At 26.4% G+C, this 7,682-nt stretch overlaps 1 protein-coding gene across 3 annotated transcripts in view; it reads left to right on the top strand.

Moving 5' to 3' along the window:
- The first annotated feature begins 549 nt into the window (after positions 1 to 549).
- LOC102672913 (telomerase-binding protein EST1A-like) overlaps positions 550 to 7,682 on the top strand; it is a 134,915-nt gene continuing 127,782 nt past the window's right edge. The window contains exons 1-17 of one of the 3 annotated variants that reach the window (XM_031512591.1): positions 550 to 667; positions 1,679 to 2,108; positions 2,190 to 2,481; positions 2,555 to 2,830; positions 2,919 to 3,166; positions 3,306 to 3,497; positions 3,571 to 3,703; positions 3,780 to 3,955; positions 4,062 to 4,286; positions 4,363 to 4,689; positions 4,784 to 4,960; positions 5,043 to 5,567; positions 5,658 to 5,736; positions 5,826 to 5,936; positions 6,020 to 6,031; positions 6,708 to 6,932; positions 7,099 to 7,160. In XM_031512591.1, the coding sequence (XP_031368451.1) occupies positions 619 to 667; positions 1,679 to 2,108; positions 2,190 to 2,481; positions 2,555 to 2,830; positions 2,919 to 3,166; positions 3,306 to 3,497; positions 3,571 to 3,703; positions 3,780 to 3,955; positions 4,062 to 4,286; positions 4,363 to 4,689; positions 4,784 to 4,960; positions 5,043 to 5,567; positions 5,658 to 5,736; positions 5,826 to 5,936; positions 6,020 to 6,031; positions 6,708 to 6,932; positions 7,099 to 7,160 (3,539 nt within the window). In that variant the 5' untranslated portion in view covers positions 550 to 618. Of the gene's footprint in view, positions 668 to 713; positions 873 to 1,678; positions 2,109 to 2,189; positions 2,482 to 2,554; positions 2,831 to 2,918; positions 3,167 to 3,305; positions 3,498 to 3,570; positions 3,704 to 3,779; positions 3,956 to 4,061; positions 4,287 to 4,362; positions 4,690 to 4,783; positions 4,961 to 5,042; positions 5,568 to 5,657; positions 5,737 to 5,825; positions 5,937 to 6,019; positions 6,032 to 6,707; positions 6,933 to 7,098; positions 7,161 to 7,682 lie in introns of those variants that run through there. The other 2 variants (XM_031512601.1, XM_031512596.1) reach the window with 2 other exon arrangements.

The following is a 7,682-nucleotide window of genomic DNA, read 5'->3' as shown; positions in this document are numbered from 1 at the left end:
ATATGTATAATACTGAAATGGATATATATATATATATATATATATATGAATGTATATATATATATATATATACATATATATATATGTATATGCGTGTACATATGTATATTTATATTTTAAGGATATCATTAAGATATATTTTTTCTTTTTAATAATTATAGGAAACGATATTATTCGAATATCATCATATTATTATTATATAACCAATGTCTTAATTTATATTTAATTTTTATATTTTTATATATATTAAATGTTATAAAAAATATTTTATTTTATTATACTCAATTTTTAGAAGTTCTTTTTATATTAGCAATCAAATTTTTTATAAAAGTTGTTTTAATATATAGTATGTATTGTAATATTGAATTTTGTAACTGGAATTATATATAATTTAGTAATGTATTTGTTTAATATTTTTAACATAACTAATAATAAAATATTTAAATAGATGAATTTTAATGATTTATTTTCAAGTGATATAAAAAAAGTTATTTTAAAATATTTTTTATTATTTAATAAAATTAATTAACTAGTACTTGTTGTATCAACTGAATATATAATTAAAAATAAATTTAAATTTTCTGATTTAAAAAAGTTTGGATATGATTGTACTTCAATATGGCGAACCGCGACAAAGGACGCAGAAAGTGGGGAGGATTTTTACAAGGTACCCTGAAAAAATTATATCACTGAATAATATAAGTATCTTAATTTGCAATCTCATGATTATATTTTATGTGTACGTAGTTAATAAACACGTATGCCCCTTTCAATTTTGTTGGGTGCATTTACAGAGTTAACCTCACCAAACAAGCTAACCTAAAAATACAGCGGGAATTATTATGCTGTGATATGTTGTGAAATTTACCAGAGTAAGAAGTAAATTTAGCATACACTATAATTTCTATTAGATTTTTCTAGAAATTATAAATTTATGTCAAATAATTAAAGATTATATAATTTTTATTTCTAATTTTCATAGATTGATAGTAACTGTAGTTACTGTCAAGAGTGTCAACAATCACTATTAAGTTATTATACTTAATAGAGTGTTGTATTTAATTAATAATAATACTTAATTACTCTATACAAATAAATATTATATTATTTAATATATCAAATATTAAGTATATAAAGATAGACTATTAAAAATATAGATATTGTACATATAATTAATTTTTGATGAATTTTATAATAAAAATTAATTTTTGACTCATGCTACAAACACATTTAACTTATTTATTATATAAAATAAAATTTAATAAGAAAAGAATGTATTTATTTATTTATTTTGTATTTATTTTCTAATTTATTTGTGATATAAATTACTTATCTTTTTTCTTAAGGTTTATTATAGATAATAATTATAAAATTTAGCAGTTTTATTATTTTAAAAATTTTCTAGAAAACTTTTTTTATTTTAAAATGATATTATCATAATACTATATTAATAAGTACTTATTAATTTATAATATAATTTTTAAATATATGAACATTTTGAACAATTTTTGAACATGTTTTAAATTAAATTAAATGAAATTTTTATGTAAGTAAATGTAATATATTTCATTTATTATAATAAATATAAAATTATACTTTTTGATGAATTTACAATATATTAAAATGTATCATTATTCATAATGAATAAATTTAAAAATTAGAAATTTTATACTTTCAGATAATTCAAAATTAGAAAAGGACAGATCAATGGGAATGAGAGGTGGAGGAAATAGAGCATCTCAAGCTTTATATAGGCCAGGAAGTGGACCTCTTCGAAAATCGGGCAGATCTTCAGATGATTTAGATAACGAAAATATCTCACAAGAAAAACCTAAATCAAGCTCCGTCCAACATCGCTTAAAACAATCACAACTCAATAGATCTAATCAATCTCAAAACAGTCCCCCATCATCTCAAGTTGAAAATGTAACAGAAAAATTGAATGATTTAAATATTAACTACAGAAGCATTACAAATATTGAACAGGCACAAAGTTCTTCTCAAAATAATCCTGGAGATTCAAGAAGAAAAATTAAAAAACCAGAACAACAATTATATGTACCAAAAAAAGTAAAAGAAGCATTGGCTGAACAGGATGTAACAAATAGGTAAATTCTATAAAAAATATTTTTGTTTTGTTATTAATGAAGAATTACAAATTGAATAAAAATATTGTTCACATCTCTTAGATCTCCCAATCAAGGAGGTTGGGAACGGGATCAAGAGAGAGAACATAGTGAAGATCGTGATTCTCATTCCAATCGTAGTCATAAAAGCGATAATCAACGTAATCGGTCGAGTGGTCATACTAGAAGAGATAGTGAAAGTGGAACTAAAAATCGAGATGAACATGGTAAAAGATATTCGGGTAATCGTAGAAATCGTCACGGTAATGAAAATGAAGAACGTTGGCGATCTGATTCTCCTTTATCTAATAGAGGTTATGGAAATAGAAAAGATAATTCTCGTGAAGTTAGACAGGTTTGGAATGTTAATATTTTGTATTATATAAATAATTTTTTATGTGATTAATTTCTAATATTTATTTATTTAGGGCTCAGAACCTCTTTTTGTAACAACGAATCATTTAAATGATTTTAATCGCACTAGAGATACACGTAGTGTAGAACCTGCTGGACATGCAGAAAAATTTCAAGGCAAGCCACCATCAGGCAAATGGGGTAGTGCAAAAGATAGTTTGCCAAAAAATATAAAAATAGAACACTTACCACCCAGATTGCAGAAAAAATATCTTTTGGATAATGGTTTACCTTTACCACCAAGTTCATCACCTTCAGAAGATTCATGGAGTATTAATGTCTCATTTCAGGTAAAATTAATATTATTTTAAAAAATATTTGTCCATCTTTCAAATAAGTTTTTTTTATATCTTAGAAATATTAATTATATTTTTAAAGGCATCATCAAACTATAATTTCCCACCTGCAATACAACATTCTCAAACAATGCAAAATTTACCTCCATCTGGTCCATTACCTCCACAATCTAACTGGTCTAATACAGCACCATCGCGAACTAGAGGTAGAGGTAGACTTAGACCGGAAGATTTAGAAAGTTCAACAAACATTTTTAGGTGTGTTACACCTGATCAGTATTCAGCTCCAAGTTCCAGATCTCATACACCAAGTCAAGAATATATGCAAAGGTATATAAATATACATGTATATTATGTATATAATGTATATTATATATATAAATGTATATTATATTTTATTAAATTTTTAATATTTAATTTATCATTATTATATATGATACTAATTTAATAATTAATTTATTAAAAATAGATCTTATGATCGTCGTGGCAGTAATAGTACTATGTATACTAGTATGGAAAGTTTAAGTCGAGTAGACAGTTCAGTGCTGCCATCATCAGCATCGCCAGTTATCTCAGTGTCAAATGTGAACAAACGTCAAACATCACCCGAAAATCATCGTCGGGGAATATCTCCATCTGCGACTTTACATCGTACTCAAACGTAATGATTTGTTTAAAATAAATATTTGATATTTAAAATATATTTTAATCATTTGTTTTCGATTTTTTTTAAGGCAACGAGTAAATAATACATCTGATCGTAATATAATACAAGAAAAGAAAAACGATCAACAAAATTCAAGTATCAGTTCATTAAAAAATGAAATTGTTAATATTACATCAAATATATCGGCTGAACATCCATTCGTAAGCGTTTTATTTAAATGCATTTATTATTTATCGTTAAATATATTATATTTAAGATTTTATTTATAATATATAGGATTGGAGTGAAGAAGTAGAATTAAGTGAAAAACTAGAAGCTGAGCGTGCAAGTCGTAGTTCATCTGTACTGAGTTTACGTGAAAATGTTAATGTATCAGGAAATGAAACAACAAGTAATCATAGTCGACGTAAAAAAAAAAAGCGTGAAAAGAAACATGCAGCAGATCGTGGGAGGTAAGAGTCATCAGAATTTATATTTTTTATATTTTTTTTTTTACACATTGAAAATTCCATCTATAATAAATTTATTTATTTATTTATTTTTTTTATATTTTTTAAGAAGTAACAGCAGAGATAAAACTCGTGTTAATAGTCGTGATCGACAAAACAATCAACAAAATAGAGAAAATGATAACTATAATAATAATAATCAAAAGAATAATAGCAATAGTAGGAGATACGATCATAGAAGACATCGCAATATTATACAGCGTAGCCGAGAATCTAGTAAAGATAGAAATTATCGTGGTGGTAATCGAAACTTTGATGACCTTCATAGACATAGGTATAAATGAATTTAAAACTTGTGCTTATATTCATATTATTTAAAACTTATTATTTTATTGATATGTGATTTTCAGATTATCTGATCGATATTTAGATGAAAATTGGAGAACAGGTAGAAAAATGTCAATTTGTGACTCTGACGATGGACGACAAACACCTAATATTTCTTCTCATTCTATCTCGTTGTCAAATACATTATCCACACATCAAACATCACCTAGTGGATATACCAGTTCTCAACCACCAGGTGTTTTAGTGTTACCCGATACTAGCCAATCTCCGCCTAGTCACCCAGTTTCGAGGCAACAAGGAACACAACAGCAAAGAACATTATTTGATCCCAATAATCCTAATAAACCTATTGTTATTACTTCACCCAGTAGTAGAGCAGTAGTACAAAGGTATAAATGTATTAAAAAATATTTTTTTTTTAAATTGAATTTTTTGAAATGTTAATGTTAACAAAATTAATTGATCCATTTACTTTAATTTTAGAGAAACTGAAACAATATCTCAAGGTTCGACTATACCAGTGTTTCAATCCCATGGAGGTATTACTTCTACTCATCATAGTTTTCAGGGAGCACACTTAGATGGTGTACCACCACCATACATGACAAATGACCAATTTGGAAATATAAGACCTTCGTGGTATGATCCTTATTCTGATAGGTATGTGAATCTTTTATAAATTATCAATAAAAATAAGAATAATTATAATTATAATTAATAATAATTTGTAATTCTTCAACAGTTTCCGATTAGCCAAAAATCCTTATTTACTCTTGGACATAGAACGTGCTGATTTAGAATTGCAATGGATATTAAGTTCTGGTGGTTTTACATCAAATTGGGAGAGGGTTTTATATATAAGACACTTTCTACAAGAAAGTTTAAAAACTTTGCTCGAGACTGATATTAAATTTTGCCAAGCTGAAAATGTTGAACAACATTTTTGGAAAATACTTTTTTATAATATGATTGAAATGCTACGAAAAGGCATGCCTAAAGAAAGTTCTGAAGGGCGAGAACATTATAAAAAAATTATGTTACAAATTATTGACGATGGTACTGTATATTTAGAGAGTTTATTGACTGTCCTTGAAACCAAATATGAATTTAAATTGGATACATTTCTTGCATCGTCAACTTTGCCTAAAGGTCTTGGGATCTTAGGTTTAGCCTTAGTAAGTGCGCAAAAAATATATCTATTTTTGGGTGACTTGGCGCGATATAGAGAACAAGCAAACGAAACAAATAATTATGGAAAATCTAGACAGTAAGTGCAAATAAACGTATTGTTAATAGTATTAGATTTTATAAAAATAGCATGTTTTTTTCCAAAGTTTCTCTCTACTTTTTTTTTTAGATGGTATTTAAAAGCACAACAACTTAATCCAAAGAATGGAAGGCCTTACAATCAGCTTGCATTGTTAGCACATTACGCTGTATGTATTTTTATATTACAAACGAATAAATAGAAGAAAATATATATATTTTCTTTTTTTTTTTATTTTAATTATACTTTAAATTTTAGAGACGGAAATTAGATGCGGTATATTATTATATGCGATCCCTTATGGCATCTAATCCTTTCCATTCTGCAAGAGAGAGTTTAATAGCACTTTTTGATGAAAATAGAAAAAAGGTAGGATAAATGTTCAAATATCTTACTTATATGTTTGTATTAATACTAACGTTAATAATATTTTGATTTTGTTTTGCTGCCAGTATCTACATTATGTAAGTAAATTTCGATACTTGGTGTGATATCTCTAAGTACCGGTTATTATCTTAATTAAAGCTTGAAGTAGTTCTCTTTATCTTCGAGCAATCTAATATAATCTATAATTTTTGTTTTACGTGCATTGATATAATATACTTTTGTTTTACGTGCATTTTCTTTATGCATCATATGCCTTCTCGCACGCTTTCAATTATTAATAATTCAATGTATAGAAATCAGTATTTTTCGCACAATTATAATTAAAAGCAAATCATTCTATGCTTATAAATAAAACAGATAGCGTAATTAGTAATTTGAAGTGGTAGTGTTTATGAATAATAGAAATATATAGTTTGAATATTATTCGATCCATTGCATTTGGCTAAATTATTTTCTACAAATCAAAGCACCATTTCTATTAGTTATTAGCACTGTTTCGCATAATGATACTAGCATGCATATTTTTTAAATAGTTGTAGTAAAAGAAAGGTACAAACATTCAATGAATCCCATTATGCTTTATGTGTATGATGCTTGTATCTTTCATTAGTATTTGAGAGAATTTAGATATAATAGGATATAAATACTTGATGGGATTCCCGAGTATACAATGAACTCTCATTTACGCTATGCACTATGCTGTTCTTAATTATGTAACTACATTTAGAATTGAATTTTAACGTATTTTAACAGTATGAATCAACGGAACGGAAAAGGAAAGAGGAGAGAGAATGGAAAGAACGGGCCAGAATGAAAGAGAAAGAAGGAGCGAATAGTATTGGTGGAGGACTAAGGAGAGAAATTTGGGTTCATCCTGGTGGAAGACGAGTTCGTCGTACAACTACTGCAGCCACTGCCAATGAAGCGAGATTATCTCATAGTGATTTAGAGGAATTGGCACAATTAAGCAGTGTCGAGGTAAAAGAATAAACATAATTATTTTTCTTTTTTTATTTCTATTTTCTATTGTTGTTTAATTAGATAAAGAACAAAATTATAGTTCAAATATTATATTTCTAAATATATTTTTTCCCAATAATTATTTATATTCTCATTATTTTAATATAAATTTTGTATGTTTCAGGTGAATAAACGATTTGTCACATCTTATCTTCACGTTCATGGGAAACTGATCAACAAGATAGGGTGAGTGATTTTATTATTTATTAATTAAAAATAAAACCAATTTGAAAATAGTTAAAAAAATTAAACATTAAAATAAACATATATATGATTCATATATATGATACATATATATGATTCTTTTTTTTGATAAAATATTCACCGGATAATTATATTTCTCGCGATAAATAATAAAATCCTTTTGAATAAAAGGACGTTTATTTCTATAAGATAAATATATTTAAAACAGAAAATAGAAATTATTAAATTTTTATCAAATATTTAAACGTATAACTGACAAGCTAATAATAAACTCTAAGAAACTAGTAAGAAACGACGTGTAACTTGTCGTTCACAATTTTTACCGAACAACGTTTCTGCATACTTCAGCTTAGTAACTGTTATGTTTTCCTGTATAAATACTCGCTCGAGAATTAACCGTGGACTTTCTGTGTTTATTCAACATGTTTCTGCGAAATGTTAGCTTTTTAACCGCGTTGTTTTCCGTATTATTGAATCTCTCAAAAGTAAGAATTATATTAGAAT

This window comes from Apis dorsata, unplaced genomic scaffold, assembly GCF_000469605.1.
Source record: "Apis dorsata unplaced genomic scaffold, Apis dorsata 1.3 scaffold_37, whole genome shotgun sequence".
Classification (NCBI taxonomy): Eukaryota; Metazoa; Arthropoda; class Insecta; order Hymenoptera; family Apidae; genus Apis; species Apis dorsata.
The sequence above is the reverse complement of the archived record's forward strand: the minus strand, read 5'-3'. Positions and strand labels throughout refer to the sequence as shown.